The 23,267-nt window shown below is 36.7% G+C and overlaps 2 protein-coding genes across 2 annotated transcripts; both read right to left on the bottom strand.

Annotated features, from left to right (window-relative positions):
• Positions 1-224: 224 nt before the first annotated feature.
• Positions 225-1,181, bottom strand: LOC142446459 (olfactory receptor 10AG1-like). The gene has a single exon (XM_075548208.1). The coding sequence runs from the start codon at positions 1,179-1,181 to the stop codon at positions 225-227; it is 957 nt and encodes a 318-aa protein (XP_075404323.1).
• An 18,787-nt stretch (positions 1,182-19,968) lies between these two features.
• LOC142446458 (olfactory receptor 10AG1-like) lies at positions 19,969-20,910 on the bottom strand. Its single transcript, XM_075548207.1, has one exon. The coding sequence runs from the start codon at positions 20,908-20,910 to the stop codon at positions 19,969-19,971; it is 942 nt and encodes a 313-aa protein (XP_075404322.1).
• Positions 20,911-23,267: the final 2,357 nt, after the last annotated feature.

Genomic DNA, 23,267 nt, shown 5'->3' with positions numbered 1-23,267 from the left:
TTTCCCACCTGGTTTTAAAAGTAGGTGTCATATAATTGTATGACCAATCATGGGAATAATGACATGACTTTCAATGAGTACTTTTGCAGATTTTTTATCATAACTGACTAAATTGCCCTGAAAAGCTGCTATTGAGGGAGACCATAAAATTATAGAATTACTGATAGAATGAGTTGCTATTGGTTGATACATGTATATACTTAAAAATATCCATCTGCTGAAATTTATTTGCATAACAACTTTCTGAGGGCCATTATGACATCCTTATTCCTTAGACTGTATATGACGGGGTTCAGCAATGGAGTGAGTATTGTGTAGAAAAGGGACAGGACCTTGTCGGTTTCCTCTGTGTGACTGCTCTTAGGTCTTAAGTAGGTGATACTTCCAGATCCAAGGAATAAAACCACCACCATGACATGAGAGGAGCAGGTGGAGAAGGCTTTGGAGCGACTTGCAGCGGACGGCAACTTCAGGATGGTGGAGATGATTTTACTGTAGGAGCCAAGGATCAACAGAAACGGAACGATGACAAACAACACGGCTACTATGTAGACCAACATCTCATTGACAGAGGTGTCCACACAAGCCAGCTTAAGGAGTGGGGGGATGTCACAGAAGAAGTGGTTGATTTCCTTAGAGCCACAAAAAGGCAGAGAGAAAATCTGATATGTCTGCCCCATCTGAAATGGAATGCAAGTTATCCAGGAGCCAATCACCAGCTGGACACAGAGCCTGTGGTTCATGATGAGAGGGTAGTGCAGAGGGTGGCAAATGGCCACATAGCGGTCATAGGCCATGACTGACAGAAGTAAACACTCAGTGCCTGCAAGCTCAAGGACGAAGAACATCTGTGTAGCACAGGCAACTAAGGGAATTCTCCTTCTCTGGGTCCCCAGATCCCTCAGCATTCTGGGCAGGGTTACGGATACATAGCACATTTCAAGGAAAGAAAAATTTGACAGGAAAAAATACATTGGACTCTGAAGAGCAGGATCCAGCTTGGTTATTAAAAAGATGATGCCGTTGCTCATCAAGATAAGAATGTAGATGCTTAAAAACAACCCAAAGAGAAACCACCGTAGATGGGGCTTATCGGCAAAACCCAAGAGAACAAATTCCAACGATGCTGTTACATTTGCTTCTTGCGGTTTATCCTGTGATTCATCCTGGAAAAGATACATTTATATGTGCATTTCCCTTGACCTACTTTCGTGGATCTCTGCCTCTTCTCTTATTTGAAGCTTCAGGATTGAATTTCTTGATTTTTGTGAATATTTGCATGTTAAGAGTGATACTATTTATGTACGTCCCCCATCTTCCTGTTGAATTTCAGGAAACTGTGCTGTCATATACATTGGAAGAGCATTTCTCTATGTTCAGTGCAGGCCTGAGAAAGTAAAGCTAAACAATATTCTGCAGAGACACTAGAACAACTCTTAATTGCCTTCCTCTTTGCCACTCGATGACACTTTGAATGCATTATACCTCCTCACAATGCTTTTGTTGAGACTGTGTTTTATCAGTCAAACCTTTGAGACTCAATGACATTAATTTTTACTCACATTCATTTTCAACTGCCCTTGTGAGTGTTTCACTCTCCCTTTAATTCATCATTTTGGGCACAGACACTCCTATTGACACGTCAGTTTAAGTAGCTGAGAAAGGAAATTGGGAAATATTTCACTTTATGTAGGGAAATAAAGAAAATATATATTGGTAGGGTATATAATGGACAAGGCAAGAGATTTTCATTCAGAGAAAAATATATACTGGACGATTGATTCAGTGGTGAAAAATAAAAGTTTTCACTTCAAAAACAGGAGTAGCAAATAGGTCACCTCTTTCAGGTGTTAAAGAGCAAGGATGTTACTATGAAGACAAAGTTGCTCCTGGCCAAGCCATGGTACTTTCAACACTTATGTATGTGAAAGATAGACATTGAATATGAAAGACTGAAGGTAAATAGATGCATCTGAATCATGGTGTTGAAAAAGAATGTTGACAGCAACATAGACTGCAATAAGAACAAACATTTTTCTTGTGTGATGTCAGCCACCCATACAGTAAAGTTGAAACCTAACGATTATAGTTTTAACATAGGTAAGTTGTAACTGAGAAAGAAATATAGGGCAACTTTAAGCTGGTAATTTTAAAATGTAGATTAGCTGGACTATTTCCCAGGAAAACAGGTTTAAAACTAACCAAGGAGGTCTGACATCTGAGAGATCCCTAAAGGAAAGTCATCACCCCACTGCCATTGACATTATCCTGTGCATAGAGCATTTCCTTCTATAGGAGTTATGAAGCTTTGTGAATATGTTTTTTATAAATCATTTTACTGGGGACTTGTATAACTCTCATCACAATCCATCCATCCACCCATTGTATATTCAAGTACCTTTGTACACACATTGACCTCATCATTCCCCAAACATTTGCTTTCTACTTGAGCCCTTGGAATCAGCTCCTGATTCCCACCCCCACGTTCCTGATGGACAGTGCTTTGCTCTATTAAACACAAGGGTGCTATAGGTCTAAACCAGCTGGATGGCATGTAACATAACAACATGTGAATGTGTTTGGGACAGGAGGAAGAAAGACACTGGTTGGTTGTGACATCATACTGATTATGTTTGGTGAACCCACTATTGTTTTTGTTGCCATCAGTGTAAGAATAAAGTTTTAGGGAATAGTGTCTAAACTCACTTTTCTTTAGATAAAAGATATTGAGACTAAGACTAAGCGTGGATACTTTTACTTACTGTGCATAGGTTTTATCCCTGAATGTCAGTACCTTTGTTATTCTCATTCACTTTTTTTTTAAAATTGGACTCAGCTATTAATGTTCAGTTTGCTGCTAAGCACATATTTACCGTTCTTAAGGTTAATATTTTTGACTGATATAAAATCACTTATCTGTCCATTTCCTACTAGTTACTGTTTGGTTGTGGTCCTAGGACTTTCCTTGATTTCATATTTTGTTTAGGCAAGGTTGCATGTGGTGGAGTTTTTGAGGTCTTAATTTGACAATTTTTGGGGGGTGGGCTGCTGTTCTCTTTCTTTATCCCCAGAATAAGGACAAGCCAGTGAAGCTCCATAAGTACACATCTCAAGGAGGCATTCAAGGTACTTGCACAGTCATGAAATAGAATGCCTCCTTAAATGTCAGACCAGGGAAGCCTCTTGTCTAACCCTGTCTTTCCCATCTCCATGCTAATGGATTTATACTTTGCCCACTATGTAGAGTGGAAGTGTGGGGTCATTGTTTTAAAATGAAAAGCTAAATGCCTAGCTACTGAGTCAATTGAGACTCTATAGGACCAAGGGCATAATAGGGTTTCACAGGCTATATGTCCTTTTAGGGTTGCCAACCCCACATATATCTCCTGAAGATCCGCTGATGATTTTGAGCGACTCACCATTTGATCTTTTGATTAGCAGATTAGAGTTTAGTCACCAAACCATGGAGATTTCTGCCATGGTTAAAGAACAATACTTTCCTGATGGACTCTTTCTGAATTATAGCTCCAAGAACATAACATGTGATGATTTTACATAAGTGAATCCTCCTGTATCACGGTTTTTTCATCTGGAAAATCACAAGCACACCTATATATTTACTATTGTTTTATGATTTAAATCATTTAATAGATGCAAAACACTGTGAAGAAGTCCTGGCATTGTGGTCATTCGGATTGCTAACTATTATTGTTGTTGTTATTGCTTTTACCAGTTACTTATTATGATTATCAATAATGGTGCACACAATGTGGTACCCTAACTTTTGTTCTAAATTGCAATATAAGAATTTATATAATCATAATGAAAGTACTATGTCTTAAAAGTTAGATATTTAAGACTCCCACAGGGACTGATGAGTGAAATTTTTATGTATTACCTTATAAAAGACATTTAAAAAACTCATTGCGAAGTTTCATCAGTCAGTTCCAAGTTCTAGCGACCCCAAGTACAACAGAATGAATTACATCCTCACCATTGTTTCATTTGAACTTCTTGTTGCAGCCACTGTGTCAATTCATCTCATCAAGAGTCTTCTCTTTTTAGTGCCTCCCTGCATTACCAAGTATGATGTCCTTCTCCATAGATCGGTTCTTCCTGCTAAAGAGTCCAATGTTCATGAGATGCAAGAAGGAATCTAGTCAACCCCCCTCTTAGGGGACATTCTGGTAGTACGTATTCCAAAATAGAGGTGCATGTTCTTTAGACTGTCCATGGTATAGTCAACATTCTTCTCCAATACCGTAATCTAAAAGCATCAATGAATTGTTCTTTGACTTCCGCATGGACTGTCCTGCTTTTCCATGCAGGTGAGGGGATTGAAAATCAAGACACAAAGTTGAGGTGGATTTCAGTCTTCAAAACATCTTTACTTTTTAATACTTTAAAGAAAACTTTTGCAGAAGATTAACTTAAATGAATGTGCTACTCTTTTTGCCTGTCATGTCCATACTTTTGAATAAAGATCCAATTACAACAAATCCATTAAAACTTCCATATTTTCTCTTCAAAATTTTGCTTATTAGTTCTGCTTTTGTGGTTCTTATGAATGAATAACTTTTTCACAGTCTCCAATTTACCTAGATTTTAACCTTGCTTGTACTTTTTAATGTATAACACAAAATAAACCTGCAGTCTAGACACATAATAATATGAATTTTGAAGCTTAAAAGATTATTTTTAGCATACATTGTCTTAAAAATTATTTCATATAAAATAAAAATTTCTAGAATCCCACAGTGATTTTGTTTTGGTCTCATGGATTGAAATATCATTGAAATACTTTTTATCACTTTGAAAATATCAGAACTAAAATATAGAAATTTAACTTGCTAAAAATAAGTAATGATTTGCCACAAAGTTTTTGCAGGGAATTCAGTTCCCTTATTATATAATTAAGTATTAGAAAATAGTAATTCTTCTAATTTTCATTGTTTTTAAATAATTTAATATCACTATTTAAAAGCACTGTTTAAGGGAAATTCCTTGAAGTTAATCAGAAAGATATAGGAAATGGTTTAACAATGTAGCATAATTGTTACTCAGTATTAATTATTAATTCTTATAACATCATGAACTGCATTTGAATATGAACATTAAAAGGCTCATATTTACCTTTACTCTCTGGGAAAATGGTAGCCCAGGCAAAACAATGTTTAAAGCCCCCGGCTGCTAAGCCAAACTTCTCTGGTTCCAATAACTCACTCCGCAGGACAAAGTAAGGCAGTCTGCTTCAGTAAAGATTTTCAGCTTTGGAAACCCTATGAGGTGAATTTATTTTTTTCCTATAAAGTTGATATAAGTTAGAATAAACTCAACCAATTTCAATATATTTGATTTTCTGTTTATTTGGGATAATACTCAGTCTATTTTATCAAAGATGGTTTACATATTTAGGTATTTAAAATTTCGGGGTCAAATAAAAGGTTTCAAAAAGATATTCAATTCAGTGTTAAAGTGTCTGTTTATTTTGACCCAGTGGCTCTTTAAATAAAGCAAAGTTAGTTCTCTCTACTGGGATCTCTCTCAGCTGACACAGTAAAGCTTCTAATTAAATAAATCTCTTTGGCACTCTTTAATTTGTTTTACTTGATATTCTCCCAGGATGCTCATTCTCTGACCGTCCATGGACTGGAGTGCACGGGATAATTTCTTTCTTATGTATTAGTAGCATGATAGGATGCTTTTAACTGAGCCATCATTCCACTGGCGGCCATCCAACACTGATTCTAACTATTACCTTCTCTATTATGACTGCTGCCTAGGGTTGATTTATAGGCTAAGCTCCTGTCACGATTTCCTAAAATTACCCTTAGTTGTAGGTTTCTTTATCCAAACAAGAGGTAGCCCATGAAAGAGTTGTAATAAATATTCTGATAACAAAAACAAGTTATCAAAAAATATATTCTAGAGCATTAATTTCCACCAGACATCTAAGCACACCCCAACCTTGCTCTTGTAAATATTAAATCTAGTTAAAACCAAAATACTCCTCCCTCAAGTTAACACCTCTCTGCCCTCTCTTCCTTTCCCAACCCAAACCATCAGAGTAACTTTCTTTTAGTCTGACATGCTTTTCTTAGCTTTTCATAGTTACGCTAAAGTAATAAAATATTTACCTATTTGTGATTGACTAAGATCACTTAGCTCGCTGTTCTCCAGGTTCATCATGTTATGAGATGTTTCACAGATCCTTTGGTATTCTATAAAATTTTATAGTACTCCACTAGGTGTATGTAAGCAAGTATTTATCCATTATTCCACAGATGGATTTTAAGTTACTTTACTCACTTTTCTTGTTGTGTTATGTGGTGAATATGGGCACGCAGATCTCTGCTGAGGCCACAGCTCTTGTTACTTTGGGATGTATACCAACTATATATACCAAAGGATTGCTGGATCCTATGATATTTCCATCACCAACCTTTTTTAGAAATTTCCTACTGCATTACACATGCATGTTCCCTGTGAATCCATTAAGGCCTGAGAACTCTTGAAGTTCATGGGAGAGCCCTGATGACATATTTGGCTACATGGTGAGCTGCTAAACTCAGGGTCAGGGATTTGAATGCACATGTTTCTGTGAAGGAGAAAGATGAGATTGTCATCAACCATAAAGATTAAACTCTCAGAAGCTCAAAGGAGTCTGTCATCTCTCACTCCACAGGATCACTATGGGACAAAATTAACAGGATGTCAGTGAGGTTTTGAATTTAAGGTGAAGTAAGTTGATTCTGAGATAATTCCAGGTTTTATAGGAGGCAAAGTCTAGGACAAGCATATTTCACTCTTATGGCACACTTTCCCTTCAAGATTCCAAATGTGATTGTCAATTTATACTATAAGTATATTGGTTTCAATCTAAAATTCCTCCTATAGAAAAAAAGTTTTTTCCTATTATCAAGTACATAGAGATTTGTAAGAGTTTAAAATTATCTTCAACTTTATATTTAGTACTGGGCAATGTACACAAATGTAAATAAAAGTATTGCTCTAGTTTTCCATTTACATTTATTAAAAATGTATGTTGAGAATGTTGTCACATGAGGGCCAGGAATGGCAAAACTGAGTTACAGTAGGTACACATCTAAATGTAACTATGTTTACAGGAATTCTAAAGTCTCATAATTTTAACAGGGTTATATTTTGCATACATAGATATGTTCTGAAACACGGATGTATATAAACATTATTCTGGGATCCTAGAATGACTGCTAGCAAGTTCTATCAGTGAAACAATTGTCTCAGTCTCTTTAGGGCACTCTATAAAGAAGGTTCTGTTGAAAACTGTGTTGCCAAAGGGCACTTCTAGTCCGGTTAAATTCAAAGCATTGACTTTAGTCAGATGATTATGATCATAATGTTTGGGGATTCCAAAATGGCGTTCCTGATAGACTTTTCTCACGGGACACAGGAAAATATGGGGGCTTTACATGAAAGTGTTTCAAATGGCATTGGTGAGACAAAGTCCAGGAACATTGTGCCAACTAAATACTTATTCATGACAATGAACTCACTCATTATTCAATGGGAGCACAATGTCTTACAAAAATTCCATTGGGGAAAATTACCTCATTCACCCTCCATCCATAACACTAATCCTTCTGAGTTCTTATTTTCCCATAAACTCAATGATTGTTTGAAAGGAATATGATTTCAGAATCCCACAGGGTGCCTAAATTGCTATTTTGGGGGTTAGTGTAAATATATCAAGAAAATTGTTTCATATTTTGATATGTTTAAAAAGTTCTTTAGGAGTATGTAGCAAAATATTTGTACTTACTCTCTTATGTTTTCACTTTTAACATACAATTGTATAAAGTATATCGTGATCATTAATCTATCATGTTTCAATCATTTTATATGTTCTCGATATATATAGATTTATCTATCCACTTATCATCTATCTATCTACCCATCTATCATCTATCTATCTATCTATCTATCTATCTATCTATCTATCTATCATCTGTTCCTCCATGAATCTGTGGGAGAGGGAAACTCCTTAATATTATAATAAGATAGAGTGATGGTTGATGTTAATTGAAAGAAAGATATTAGGAATTATAATATCATAAATTAAAGGTGAGCAATGAGTTTCTGTTGAGAATGGTGTCACATGAGGGTCAGGTATGGCAAAACTGAGCTACAGTAGGTAGGTACACATCTCAGACGTAACTATGTTTACAGGAATTCTAAATCTCATAGTTTTCACAGGGTTATATTGTGCATACATAGATATGTTTGGAAACATGAATGAAAAACTAAAATCAAATGATAATAATGCATGGGTTAAAGACAGCAAACAAAATAGGTGGATCATATGCTTTAAAATAAATATCGGGTACAGTCCTTGAGGAGAATATGCATATTTTTATTAATATGTAATCCTAGAGCAGGAAAATCTTTGAGTGGTATGGTATAGTAGTTAAAACATTTCTAAAAATAAGCAATATATATTTTTAAGACATGTCCTTACTACAATTTTGTAGCAAGAAACACTTTCCTCAAATTTAAAAACAACTGCTTTTGAGTTAATTCCAACGTATAATGACCCTGGAGGACTGAGTACATTTGCCCCTGTGTGTTTCTGAGGCTTTCAATCTATACCACAGCCTCATCTTTTTCCTAAGAAGTGACTGGAGAGTCCAACGTACTGATTTAACAGTTAGTAGCCCAATGTGTAACCCACTATGCCACTAAAAACTTTGAATATAGAGCACAAGTGTGTAACAACACATCCATTTTGTCACATTAAAAATAAGCAAACATGAAAAGTATAGCAATATATATAATTTTTAAATGGTGGGGATAATTATGAATGTAATTTCAGAGAAAGTGTTACATTTTCTTATAATTAGACCATTATTAAGTGTGATAGATGGTGAAAAATGCTAATAGACAAATGGACCAAATAAGGAAACACAATGTAAATAGAGAGCAGCATAACGTGAAAATTTTCAAAATGAATGAAATTTTAAACCACAGATAATTAAATTTATTTAAATATAGGCATCATCTTGGGAAAACATGCCTACTTTACACAGTGCTTGGAAATGTCAGAAGTATCTCAAGTCCAGTGGGGAGGAATTGGACACTACCGACTAATATGGCAATTGTGCCGTGGCTTTAAGGACTCAAATGGTTTGCGCCCCATCACTAATCTAATGATATGCGAACCAAACCCAATCTACAGCGCAGCTGAGCAATAGTCTATTGGTCTCCTCTGTCATAAATACGGTCAAGAAAACCCAGTAAAGCAGTCTTATGCTATAACCTGACCTCATCATAAATAAAATCAATATGAACCCAGGATTTTTTAGTTCAAAAATTAATAAAGCAACCCATCTGAAATTCTTCAATACATCTATATTCAGCATTGTTTGTTATTGTAAAATATTATAAGTAATCCAAATGTGATTCATTATGTGGGTTTTCTTTCTATGATTTCATGAATTATAATTTTAATAATTGCATCATACATCTTTACTTTCACAGTTATCTACATGATGCATTCAAAATACTCTTTAAAAGTCTATCCAAACCCCTTTGAGTAAAGGATCAGGTACAATGACAGGAACTCACTGAGTCTTAGCCAGAAATGGAAGTTCTGATGCAGTTTACAATGTTGAAAACTATATGAGCATACCCCCTCAAAACAGAATAAAAGGCTGGCTGTGTGGAGCATTTGTAGCATGCGCTTTTTCCCAAGAGGTGAGCACTGAGCAACTTGCTCTGAGTTAGTGCTACCACAGTTTTTGCCAGAGATGATTCACTCTGGTCACAGAGAATTTCTCCCTGAAAGAGTTTTGCTTGAATCTTGGTGTGTGTGTGTGTGTGTGTGTGTGTGTGTGTGTGTGTGTGTGTGTGTGATTTAAGAGAGTAGCATGCAGCTGAGAAATTTTATTTCCTGCTTGGGAAAAATGCTGCAGAAACTGTTGTTAGGTTGAACACAGCTTACAAGGACAGCGCTGTGGAAAAAACTCAAGTTTAGGAGTGGTTTTCTCATTTCGCAAAAGGTGAATTGTTGCTTGATGGCAAACATTTTCTGGACATAAACCTATTTCCATAATGGACCAATATGTTGACTCCTAGTCCATTTGTAGTTCATTCCACCAAGTCAGACTGTTAATCATGTTTTCTATTGAGAAATTCTGAAAATATTGCATAACAGTGTGTGACAAAAAAGACCCTGATTTGTGGCAGACAGGAGGCTGATTTTGCCACCATGGAAATGCACCTGTTCATGTGGCCATCTCTGTGGGCCTGCTTTTGGCATAAACCGGCCTCCTCCTCTTGCCCCAAGCCCCATACTCATCTGACTTCATTCCATATGACTCCTTTTTTTTTTTCTACAAAAGAAGAGGGGCATGAAAAGACAGCAATTTGACAATGTAGCTGAGGCAAGAAAGAAATGAGGGAGCTGCTGTCAGCCGTCCAAACAAATGAGTTTGAAAATTGTTTCCAAGAATGGAATCACAGATTTGACAAATGTATTAAATTTAATGGAAAGTACTTTGAAAGTGATAAGGTGGAATCTAAAAAATATTGAATACATAGCCTTGAAAAAAGGAAAATCTGGTTTGGCGGTACACACACTAGTATGTGACTATACTTTTAAATGTGATATATCGTAAGTATATTGGTTTGTTTCCTCAGAATAAATAGAAATAAATTAACGTTTATCAAAATACCTCAAAGGAGTTAAAAGTGAAGTTAATAAATTGGAAAAGTGTTTCAAGATAAAGAGTTTCAATATCTCTAATATAAATTAGAATATTAATGATCTGAGAATAAAGGTACTTAATTCAAAAGAAAACAGATCAAATGATACCTGAAGATACTTTATAAATGAGTGAATTCATATTCTTATAAAAATATGTCCTACCCAATCAACAACAAATACGCAAATGGAAAGTACACTATATCTTACAACAACTTAAGGAGTAAAAAGCATAAGGTATATTGAGTGGCTGCCAAAGAGTGAAACAACACCGAAATTTTCAAGCATTGTTCTTGTTGTTTCCATCAAGTGCCATTGAGTCATGTCCAACACAAAACAACCTCATGCACAACAGAAGGAAACGCTGCCTAGTCCTGTGCCATCCTCCCCACTGTTCCCATGGTGAGCCCGCTATTGCAGTCACCATGCCAACCCTTCTCATAGATGCCTTTTCTTTTTGCTGCCTCTCTACATGATCTCCTTCTCCAAGCCTTGCTCTGTCCTGACGATATATCCAAAGCATGTAACATTACTATAAAAAATGTAAATGAATGCATCTACAATCAAATATTTAAGCTCTCAATAAATGCCCAATAATTTTACGTTTAAATATGTCCCTGACACCCACTCAGCAAACATTTAAAACCCATTGCCACTGACTCAATTGTTCCTGCGATCCACCTTTTTCTAAAAAAAATTATAAATCATTTTATTGAGGGCCCTTACAGGTCTTCTAACAATTCATATATCAATTGTATCAAATACATTTGTAATATGTAGCCATAATCATTTTCAAAATATTTTTCTTCTACTTGAACACTGGTATCAACTCCTCTTTTTACTTTCCCTCCCTCCCGCTCCCACCCTCCGACTCTTGGGAACCCTTGATAAATTACAAATTATTATTTTCATGTCTTCCACAATATGCTGTCTCCCTTCGCCAATGTTTCTGTTGTTTGCTCCCCTGACGAGGGTGTTATAGGTTGATCATTGACACCAGTCCCCCTTTCTCCCCATTCCCCCCATCTCCCCTCTACCCTACTGGTATCTCTACTCCCATTACTATTTATGAGAAGTTTCTCTGTCCTGGATTCCATGTGTCTAGCAGAGCTCTTATCTGTACCAGTGGCATGCTCTCATATAGTCTGATTTAAGGTAGAATTGGAGTCATATAAATGGAGAGAAAGCATTAAAGAATTAAAGGATGGTTGTGTGTTTCACTGGTGCTATACTCCACCCTGGCTTACTCGAACTTTTCTTGTGACACTTCTGTGAGGTGATGTCCAATTGTCTACAGATGGGCTTTGGATCTCTACTCTGACTACAGATACACTTTGGGTATCTACTCAGCCCCCTCATTCTCATTGATATGATTGTTTATTTTGAGTTTTCTGATGCCTGATACCTGATCCCATCCACATCTCATGATCACACAGGCTGGTGTGCTTTGTCCATGTGGGCTATGTTGCATTCTTGTTATATGGCTGCTTGCTTTACTTCAAGCCTTTAAGACCCCAGATGCCATATCTTCTATTAGCCGGACACCATCAGCTTTCTTTATCCCATTGCTTATGTACCCATTTTCTCTTAAGCCAGAGGTTTTCAACCTCCTAATGCCAAAACACTTTAATACAGTTCCTCATGTTGTGGTGATCCCAACCATAAAATTATTTTCATTGCTCCTATATAACTGTAATTTTTCTACTGTTATGAATAATCATGTAAATATCTGATATGCAGGATGCATTTTCATTGTTACAAATAGAACATAATTAAAGACTAGTGATTAAACACAAACAATATATAATTATATATTGTGAAATATTTATTTTCAATTACAAATAAATGAAATTTTGTCTTGAAGCATGGTGGAGCATGGATAACTGTCTTCAGCCTGGGTATTCCTATGTGGGCGTATCTGCATGTGGGCAGACCCACCTGGAGACAGATTGAGGAGTCATGTATTGGTTTCTAAGATCATCATAAATAGGTGTCTCCTGATGGTTTATGGCAACCCCTATGAAAGTGTCATTTCTCCCCCAAAGGTGTTGCATCCCACAAGTTGAGAACCACTGTCCTAAGCAATAGTGGAGGGAAGGTGAAGATTTGGTGGCTTCTCCCGTATGCTCCTTGTGCTTTTTAAACTTACCTCAGTGGACTCGCATTGTGCTTACATTTTGCTTCTGTCATTCTTCACTAACATAATTTCCTCCAACTCTTCTCAAGAGAAAATGTGTTTCAGGCATTCATCACTGATTTTTAGGGGTGTGTAGTACTCCATGGAATGTATGTAACAGTGTTTTTAAGTCCATTCGTCCATTGATGGAAAAGAAGTTGTTTCCAATTCTTTGTGATTGTGAACTGTGCCACAATGAATATTTTAGTGCAGATGTCTGGTCGTGGTCTGCTTCTTAGTTCTTCTGAGTATATATACAATACGGGGATTGCTGGGGCATACAGTAGCTCAGTTCCAATTTTTTTAGGTATTGCCAAATATGTTTCCATAATGACTGCACATACCAACAGGTCCACCAGCAGAGGAGGAAAGTTCCTTTCTCAGCATAACCCTTCAAACCCTTGCTGCCTTCTGATTTTTTGAATTGGGCCATCTTTGAGGATATGAGGTAGTATCTCATAGTTGTTTTAAGTAGCATTTCCCTTATGGTTAATAATCAAAACCAATTTCTGATATGTTTATTGGCCATTTGAATTTCCACCCTTGTGAAACTTCTGTTCAAATCTTTTGCCCACCTCCTCAGTGATCTTTTTTTTTCTTACTGTATATAAGGCCTTTGTCTGCTATGGCATTGCTAAAGATACATTCCAGTCTGTGGGTTTGCTTATTACTCCCTGGGCAATGTCTTTGGATGTACAAAGGGTTTGTTTTGTTGTTGTTTTAATCTTCAGTATATGCCAAATATCAATTTGAACTTCCTCTGTGTTTCTGTCCTTCTCTATTTCTCATAGCCTATGCATTCCCTGTGCCTAAGTTACCAGTTTTAACCTAGTTCTTTCACTGATGACCCTTATAATTTAGGGTTTTAGCTTGCGGTCTTTGATCCACCTTGATTTTTTATTGTGAATGGAGTAAGATAAGGGTCTTGCTTCATTTTTCTGCAGGTAGATAATCGTTTTTTCCCCGAAACCACTTGTTGAAGAGGGTATCTGCTTCCCATTTGATTTTTTTGGAGCGTTTTTCAAAGATCAATTGTCTGGATAGTGGTGATTTCTTTTCTGGGTTTTCAGGTTTTTTTCCCCCATTGGTCAGAGTATCTGTCATGATATCAGTACCATGCTGTTTTGTCGCTGTGGCTGTATAATAGGTTTTAAAGTCAGGTAAAGCAAGCCCTCTGATTTACCCCTTCTTCTTGAGTTCTCTGCAGGTTCTGAGATGCTTCCCTATTCATGTGAAGTTGGTCATTCTTTGAAGAAAGATATTGGTATTTGTATTGGGATAGCATTAAACTTACCATATATACTCATGTGTAAGTTGAGTTTTTCAGCACATTTTTATGCAGTTTTTGTGGTAAAATTAAGTGTCTTGGCTGATATCAGCGTCGGCTTATACTCCGGTATATATGGTATGTATACAGTACCTTGGGTAGGACTGACATCTTTAGTATATTGTCTTCCAATCCTTCAGCATAGGGTATTATTTCACGCAGGGAGGTCAGTTTAGGTTTCCTATGGCAGTTTTTTGTAATTTTCCTTGTGCTCTTTGAATGTTATTCTGACTACACTTGGTCAGCAAGGATTTTTTTTTGTAGAGGTGGGTTTCTTTTAACATATTCTTTCAGTTTTTCATTTTAAGAGAAGAATCCTACATTTCAGTCTATCTTAATAGATAATTTGGTGGGTAGAAGATTCTTAGGTTTGTATTGTTTTCTTTCAACTTTCAAAAGATATTACTCCATTCTTTCCTCTTCTTTAGTCTGTCTATTGATAAGTGTCAGCATATTCATATTTGGATACATTTATGTGACTCTCTTTTTCCCCCTAATTTCTCTTATTATTTTATTCTTTCCCTCAAAGTTAGATAGTTGGACTATTATATCCCTTGACAAATTCTTCATGGGATTCAGTCTAGCTGGTATTTTCTCTGCTTCCTGAATGCCTACCTGAATCTCATTCATTAGCTGGGGGAGTTTTCCTCTAAGAATCCCCTCACTATTTTTGTCATTGACTTCGATGTGTCTTGTTCTGGTAATCCAATAATTGTAATGCTGCGCCTATTCATAGCATGAGACATTGTTCTCAGGTTTTCTTCAATCTTTCTCAATATCTTCTTTGACTCTCTTTCCCATTTGTTGAAGGCTGCCTTGTTATCCTCAAGGTCACTTGTAGTATTCTCTACTTATTCTTTCCTGATTGTGAGCTCTGTTAACTTATAATATGCTTTTGTTACCACATCCCTAACTCTTGTACTTCACTTTGTTGCGTGGCCTTTATCTCCTCTATGGTATCACCATTTTCTTGTATTGATTCCCTCATATCCTGTATAAAACTAATTAGCAATCTGATGATTTCCTTCTGGGATAGATCAACTCCTGCTTCTTCCATGCATGTTGTTAGGTTCAGAATGTCCTCTGACGTTGTGTTTTATTTCTCCTGCATTATCTTTGAAGTTGTTGTGTCACATTGCTCTCAGAGTGTTATTTTGGAGGAGTTTAACATCATTTTCTGCATTGTCAAAGAGCCCTGAGTTTCTTTTTGGGAGGCTTTTAGGGATACTTCCTCAAGCTGTCTTTATCCAATTTTGCTGGAGACCAGCTACCACTCTATTCTGCTGGGACATTCCTCTCACTCTAGCCTCCTGGAATTCCACTATTTGGAAGGTAGTTTGCATGGCTCTCTCAGGGGACAATGGCCAGCTATGTGGACCACATGTGTGCCACTTTTTAGGCCATTTGGGTGAGGAGGAGCAGTGGTTTTGTGGTGAGCTTCAGAGGGAGGGAGCGGGGTAGTGGGGGAGGAAACTGAGGCTGGCACTGACCCAGGGATGGCTCACAATGTGCATGTATGTCCAGGGCAGCCTGCTAGCAGTTCTGTTAAGTGTTGGGTCACACCACGTGGAATTTAAGGGGTTGGGATGTTCCTGTGGAGGTTTGGTAGGGTAGAGGACTATCAGGAGAGAGAGAGAGAGAGAGAGAGAGAGAGAGAGAGAGAGAGAGAGAGAGAGAGAGAGAGAGAGAGAGAGAGAGAGAGAGAGAGAGAGTGTTAGGAGGGGAATGGAATTTGTTCAGGCCTTCAAAGGAGTCATGGGTTCCGAGAATGACCCAGTGGAGGTGGGGTAGGGATCTAGCTTTGGCCTGCAGTGGGTTTGCAGGACCCAGATGAATCCTGGGGGAAGTCCAGGGTCAAATGCACCGAGTGGGGAAGCAGGAGAATCATGAGTGGCCTGGTCGAAGAGCCACAGGTCCAGATCATTCCCACAAGGGAACTGCCAACCCAGGACAATCCTGTGGAGGAGCCCCAAGGCTGGAGCTAATATCAACCCTATGAAATAGAGTGGAACTTTTCTGTAGTGATGCTGAGGCTTTAATCATTATTGGAGCAGACTGCCGAATCGCTCTCTTATGGTGTGATTGCTGTGTCTGAACCACCAACCATTCAGCTGATAGATGAATATTTCACCCAATGTGCTGCCAAGCCTTCTTTTACATCCTTACATAAGTACTAGATCACCTTAGTACCTGCCAAATTAAATCACCACGTAATTGTCGAATATAACCCTTAATCACTCTGCAAGCCTGGAGCCAAATTAACTCCTATAGTTAAATTTATAGCCAAATATTAGGGAGATCTATAAGTGGAACAATAACATGAGTGGGTCACACACACCTTGGAATAACCATTTGCTCAAGATCAAAGAAGCAGCATTTTCTGAAGAACCGTGTTCAGAAGTGTGAGGAAGAAGGAAGGATGGAAATCAGGAGCACAAAGAGCAAGTGGGACAAGTGATGTTTTATATGGCGTCCAAATTTGCTAGATACTAAAAATCTCATGAATAATGAGAACATTGTCAACATAGTTGTGGCAGTAGATTCACATGTAATGATTGCGAGGCTAAAGCAGGCCGGGCACGGTTTTCTTTTGTTGCAGTTAGTGTCATTGTGAGTCAGAGTAGACACTGAGGCACTTCACAACAAGAATTTCCGAATGCAGAGTTGATGACTTACTATGTCGAACTTCACCCAATTCATGAAAAAATTTAAAAGAGAGAGAGAAAAGGACAGTAATTACCTTGTGCCTTTTTCCCTCTTGTGTCTTTTTCTGTACACATATTTAGGATATGAACATTTTCTTATGATCATATGTATTTGCAATATGAAACGAAATAAATGGATTGTACTGTTGCCGAAATAACAGATTCTTGTTTTTAAGAGTGTTGGTTTTATAGACCAATGATTCTCAAGGGCAATCTTTAACCATCATCAATATAATTCACTGTTTGAAAATTGCCAAATATGACTTTTGAAAAATATGTTAGTGTGTATGCAGGCTAGTATATATACATATGTACATGCAACACACAGACATGCACACACATATATCTATAATCTTTCTCTAGATATTTGCTTAACTGTCAAGATACCAGATATATAAAATGTGAATATATATGTATATATATGTGTGTGTGTGTATATACATTTATATATATAAACACTTTGGTTTGTTAGGTTTATTGATTTTTTGGAATAATTTTTCCAGAAATTATTTCTTTTCATCATTTATAGTCTAATTTTTCTTCTTGTTTCATGCTTTAACTACAAACCTTCCTCTGTTTTATCCAATTCAGTTTCTATATATATGCTCTACAATAATTCTTTATTAGTGAAAAAAGATTTATTTTAGATATTGTATTGTTTTGATTTAATATTTACATTGTATCATTCTATATTTCATCAAGTGAAGTAAAATGTAAAATTGCTAACACAATCCATTCCAAACATTCTTTTTCCACCTGGACTCTGTGACATCCTATACCCTTTACCACCACCAACCCACCATGGTACCCAACGCCCTTGGACCCTCCTATTCTACTGCTCTCCCTACAGGTTTTTATGCAATCACTAAGGTAACTTGTTTTTTTCTGCATAAGAATAGCATATTGATCTCTGAAGCATATAACATGTATTGATATAGTTTTATGTCTATATGTAAGAGGATGCTTTCCTAAGAGGAAGTGTAAAATATTTTACCTTTATACTTCACATATATTTTTAAGTTCAGTTCCATGACTATAAGGATATATTGAAGTTTTCTTTCTTTCTTTTTTCTCATTCAGCTGCCCATTGGGTCCTGTAAGTTAGAATGGACTCTTCAACACCTCACAACAATATGCCAAACTTGCAGCCTAATAAAGACTGAAATGGATTTCCAAATTTCCCTGACACCACATACCTGCCTAACATCTCACAGCCTGCACATGTGTTCCATACCCAAACACCAATAAGCCCCCATAGGGTACACATAAATCTCTGTGTTTATGGCTCTGAAAATGAAGGGAGCTAATTTAGATCATTAGCAATATTGCAGTGTTGAATAAGACCAATTCTGAGAAACATTATCAATGATTCATTTCCCTTGTGGCAGGCTCACTTCCTCGACACAGAATGATAATTGAAAATGGAAGCTCTGATTTTCTCATTTTTCCTTTTCTGCAAAAATTAGTTAGACTAACTCCTGTCTGGTAGAGTTTTGAATACTTTGAAATGATTTTCCCTTTGCTTGTTGTCTCTCATCTCTCTCATTGCTCCACAATCCCCAGTGGAAAAGTGGGAATGAAAGGACGTCTCAGTGTCTCTCTGACCCCACTGCACATCGAATAATAGCTTCAAGGGGCACCCTAATCCTGCCTGTAAATTTCCCGGACGTTATCTTTTTGTTATTATATGTACATGTGTGCTATTCTTCTCTGAGTTCTAATAATTTCTATTATATTTTTCAGAGTTTTTGTTATGCGCATTATCTGAGAAATGTGGTTATACCTCGTTTCCTTTGCTTTTGGACAGAGCAGTATTTTCTCTGATTTTGTAGGGTTGTTTTTATCACAAATGCTCCACCTGCTCTTTCTTGTTCTGAAAGGGGTAATTCCTTCCCCACTAGAAGCAACGTTTATACATGTAGATGTGGCTATAACCTTCTTCTTTTACTAATGGATCAAACTCTTCAAAGCAGATGAAATCCTTAGCTCAAGCTTTTAAAACCATATGTCATAGTGATAGATATGATTTTTTGGATTTTGTTTCTCTTCATCTATGAAAATTTTCAATACAAGCTTAAAATCCTGAAAAGCAATAGGTATTAAAAGCAATATAAAGGCAGACACAGCATAAGCAAGTATTACTAACACCTGCATTATTCACATGAGTACTGATTTATTGTTTCCTATTCTTGATTACATGAATAACACAGGTTCAGTGTAATAGCACCAAATATTTGGAAACATTAAAGTAATAAAATAAAACATTATATCTTAAATATTATATAATTAACATTTGGTGAAATATTCCCCTTCATTATATTCAATGTATGTGCTGTGTGTGTGTGCTGTTTACAAAAATATTCATTCTACTGTTTTAGTTGTTATTTTCTTGTTGTTAGGTGTTATTGAGTCAATTCAAACTGAGAGGGAACCCTATATTTTTATTTTTAAATGAATTACTTTTCTCATAATTTGTTCACCCAGCCTCTATCTCTAGAAAACAAAAAAATGCAAAACAAAGGAAAATGAAAGGTCCTCCATATACTCACTATTAGCTTGCTTTATGAAAATATTTATTAATAATATATCCTTTCTCAACAACATATGACAATATTATAGAAGAAACTCTAATCTGTCATGCATAAAAAGTATGCCTAATATTCAAATGGCATTGGTTTATCATCATAAATTATTAAATTAGTCATCACGGAAAGGTCCTATGCTTTCCCAAAGGAATGGTTCCTTTGGATAATTCTGTGAGGCCAAAATGTGCACACAGTTTGAAATAATGCATCTTTCCCACCTGGTTTTAAGTGTAGGTGTCATATAATTGTATGACCAATCATGGGAATAATGACATGACTTTCAATGAGTTCTTTTGCAGATTATTTATCATAACTGACTAAATTGCCCTGAAAAGCTGCTATTGTGGGAGGTCATAAAATCATAGAATTACTAATAGAATGACTTGCTATTGTCTGATACACGTATATACTTACAAATATCCATCTGTTGAAATTTATTTGCATAACAATTTTCTCAGGGCCATTATGACATCCTTATTTCTTAGACTATATAATATGGGGTTAAACATTGGTGTGAGAATAGTATAGAAAAGGGAAAGAACTTTGCCTGTTTCCTCTGAGTGACTGCTCTTGGGTCTTAAGTAGGTAATAATAGTTGATCCAAAGAATAAAACCACCACCATGACATGAGAAGAGCAGGTGGAGAAGGCTTTGGAACTACTTGCAGCAGATGGCAACTTCAGAATGGTGGAGATGATTTTACTGTAGGAGCCAAGGATCAACAGAAATGGAACTATTCCAAATAACACGGCTACTATGTATTGAAATATCTCATTGACAAAGGTGTCCACGCAAGCCAGCTTGAGTACTGGGGGGATGTCACAGAAGAAGTGGTTGATTTCCTTAGAGCCACAGAAAGGCAGAGAGAAAATTTGGTATGTCTGTCCTATCATAACTGGGATTGAAGCCATCCAGGAGCCAGTCACCAGCTGGATACACAGCCTGTGGTTCATGATGAGAGGGTAGTGCAGGGGGTGACAAATGGCCACATAGCGGTCATAGGCCATCACTGACAAAAGTAAACACTCTGTGCCTCCAAACATAAGGACAAGACACATCTGTGCAGCACAGGCAACTAAGGGAATTCTCCTTCTCTGGGTCCCCAGATCCATCAGCATTCTGGGCAGAGTTACGGAAACATAGCACATTTCCAGGAAAGAAAAATTTGCAAGGAAAAAATACATTGGGCTCTGGAGAGCAGGATCCAGTTTGGTTAATAGAAAGATGGTGCCATTGCTCATCAGGATAATGATGTAGATGCTTAAAAACAACCCAAAGAGAAACCACCGTAGATGGGGCGTATCGGCAAAACCCAAGAGAACAAATTCCACCGATCTAGTTAGATTTTCTTCTGGTGGTTTATCTTGATGATTCATCCTGAAAAACATAAATTTTCATCTGTGTTTCCCTTTCTTTCCTGGATTTCATCATCACTACCATTTTTTGAACTTTAAGAACGATAATGTCCTTGTTTGTCTCAAAACCGCCTATTCAGTCTCAGTTTACCATCCCCACAAATTCGTTGTAAGCTCCTTTCACTGTCCACTTGGAGCACATCCCAATGGGAATCAAGCTGTCCCTTTCTTAGGACTGTGCTGGAACTGGATGGAAATATTGACTGCTACACGTGGGCCCTCTTCTTTGTCATCTTATCCCCCTTTAAATTAATTTACATGTTTTTAATCCTAAAGGACATAATGCTTGGTAAATATAGGGTAGGAAAAACGAAAAAGACTTAGACAAGATGGGTTGCCTGAATGGCTACATGGATGGGCTCAAATGTAGGAACTATTGTGAGGATGGTACAGGACCAGGCCAAGCTTCTTTCTATTGTGTACACATTTGCTATGAGCCAGAACCTACTCAATAGCCCTAACAATGCCTTAGTCCTAATGATCTTTGCTATGCATTTGCTCAGTAAAGCTTTTCAAGCAATATGTCATAAACTGTCTTCTAAATACACTTTCAATTGGTTATCTCTCTAGATTGCTATGAGTCAGAATTAATTTGATGTTATTGTGGTTTTAAAATATTTTATTTCAATGCTTCATTCTCATATCAGTGGATTATTTTAAATTTATAGTTGCTTTTTATATTAAATACTTCTCACGAGATTTTGAAAGAGAATATTTTATTTTATTTTGGGAGATAAACTGTTTGACTTAGTAGCAATGATTCAGAATCCAGTAATAAATGTAGGCTCCCTGAGAAACCAGGGGCAGAATGGATGGCATTTGTTACCTGTGTGTATGTGTATGGGACAGGAAGAAGAAAAATGTCACTTGTTATGTTTTACTTTCTATGAAGGATACACCCTCCATTATTTTGCAATTCCTCAAAGAACAACACCTTGGACACCTGCTGTTTTCCCTTTACATATAAGGATATTGAGACTGAAATACTGCATGCAATTCAACCTATTCTACATAGGTTTAGTGTCTGTACTGAAGGTCAGTACTTTAAAAAAACACTCACTGGAGTACTTTGACCTCTACAATCTATTATCTGATTGATAGTAAGTAGTTATTTCAATTTGTGTGTGTTGGCATTGTTGCTCTTTTAAGGTTAACTTCTTTGTTTGTGAAACTTGAATACAATGATCATAGTAAAATGTATTATTACTTTATCACTTTCCTATTTATTAATTTTTGCTGAGATTTTTTAATTATAGTTATGGTGATGATAGTATGTTCTATAAGCATTTAGCCCTGGGGTTTAACAGACTGATGCTTAAAACAGGAATTTGATATAGTGCTTTTGAGTTCCTTTGTTATCAGAACAGGGGAAAAGACTAGTCAGTCAGTTTCTAAGGTACAAAATTTAAGGAGGAAATGCCATCCTTTCACTTGGACAACCCTGAGAGCGAGTAGTTCCTTAAATTTTGCATCCCAAATGCCTTTAGTCTAACCTTTCTTATCACCTCTCTAAACTAAAGGGTTTTCACCTCACTGCAAGCAGATCCATATTAGGGGCTGTGGTTTCAAAACAACAGCAGAACCAGTACTGGGGACTCAATTTTCTATAATAATATCTCTAGAGAACGTAGTGAAGTTGACCTGGTGGGTTATGCATTGGGCTGCTAATGGCAAGGTCAACAGTTTGAAACCATCAATTACACTGTAGGAGAAAGATGGGACCTTCTATACCAGAAAAGAGCTATAGTCTTGCAAACCCACAGGGACAGGTCTATCCTGTCCTGTTGGGTTGATATGAGTCAGAATTGACTGGATGGCAGTGAATTGTGTTCTGTCTGTTTGATTTTTTGTGTTATAGGCCATAGAGGGATTGTCCTATATGTTTTCCACGCTGTAAATATTTCCAAAGTAGACTACAACATCTTTCTCCTATGGACAGCTAGTGAGCATTAAGACATCTGACCGTTTGGTTATAAACTTAATGCTTAATCACCATGTTACTAAATACAGGGTTAAAAATAGTATACGCTTATTACACTGAAATTGAATATAAACTCCAACAGAACCCTGCATTGTGCTGACATTATGTAAGTTAATTACTCTTCCTAAATGTCACATTTTGTTCATCTGGAAAATGGGCAACAACTAAATCACACTTTTTCTTTCTTTTTTTATAATTTAGTTTTCTTATGTAAATTAAATCATTCAATAAAAGTAAAACAACTTGAAAAAGGTCTATCATTTATAAAAGATTCATTATAATCATCTATTATCACTATAGTCATCATTATCAAGAGTTAATTATTATCATCCAGTTA

Source organism: Tenrec ecaudatus, chromosome 4 (genome assembly GCF_050624435.1).
Source record: "Tenrec ecaudatus isolate mTenEca1 chromosome 4, mTenEca1.hap1, whole genome shotgun sequence".
Lineage (NCBI taxonomy): Eukaryota > Metazoa > Chordata > Mammalia > Afrosoricida > Tenrecidae > Tenrec > Tenrec ecaudatus.
The sequence above is the reverse complement of the archived record's forward strand: the minus strand, read 5'-3'. Positions and strand labels throughout refer to the sequence as shown.

Coding starts and splice junctions, on each gene's coding strand:
- LOC142446458 (XM_075548207.1), bottom strand. CDS start 20,910: ATGAATCATCAAGATAAACCACCAGAAGAAAATCTAACTAGATCGGTG.
- LOC142446459 (XM_075548208.1), bottom strand. CDS start 1,181: ATGTATCTTTTCCAGGATGAATCACAGGATAAACCGCAAGAAGCAAAT.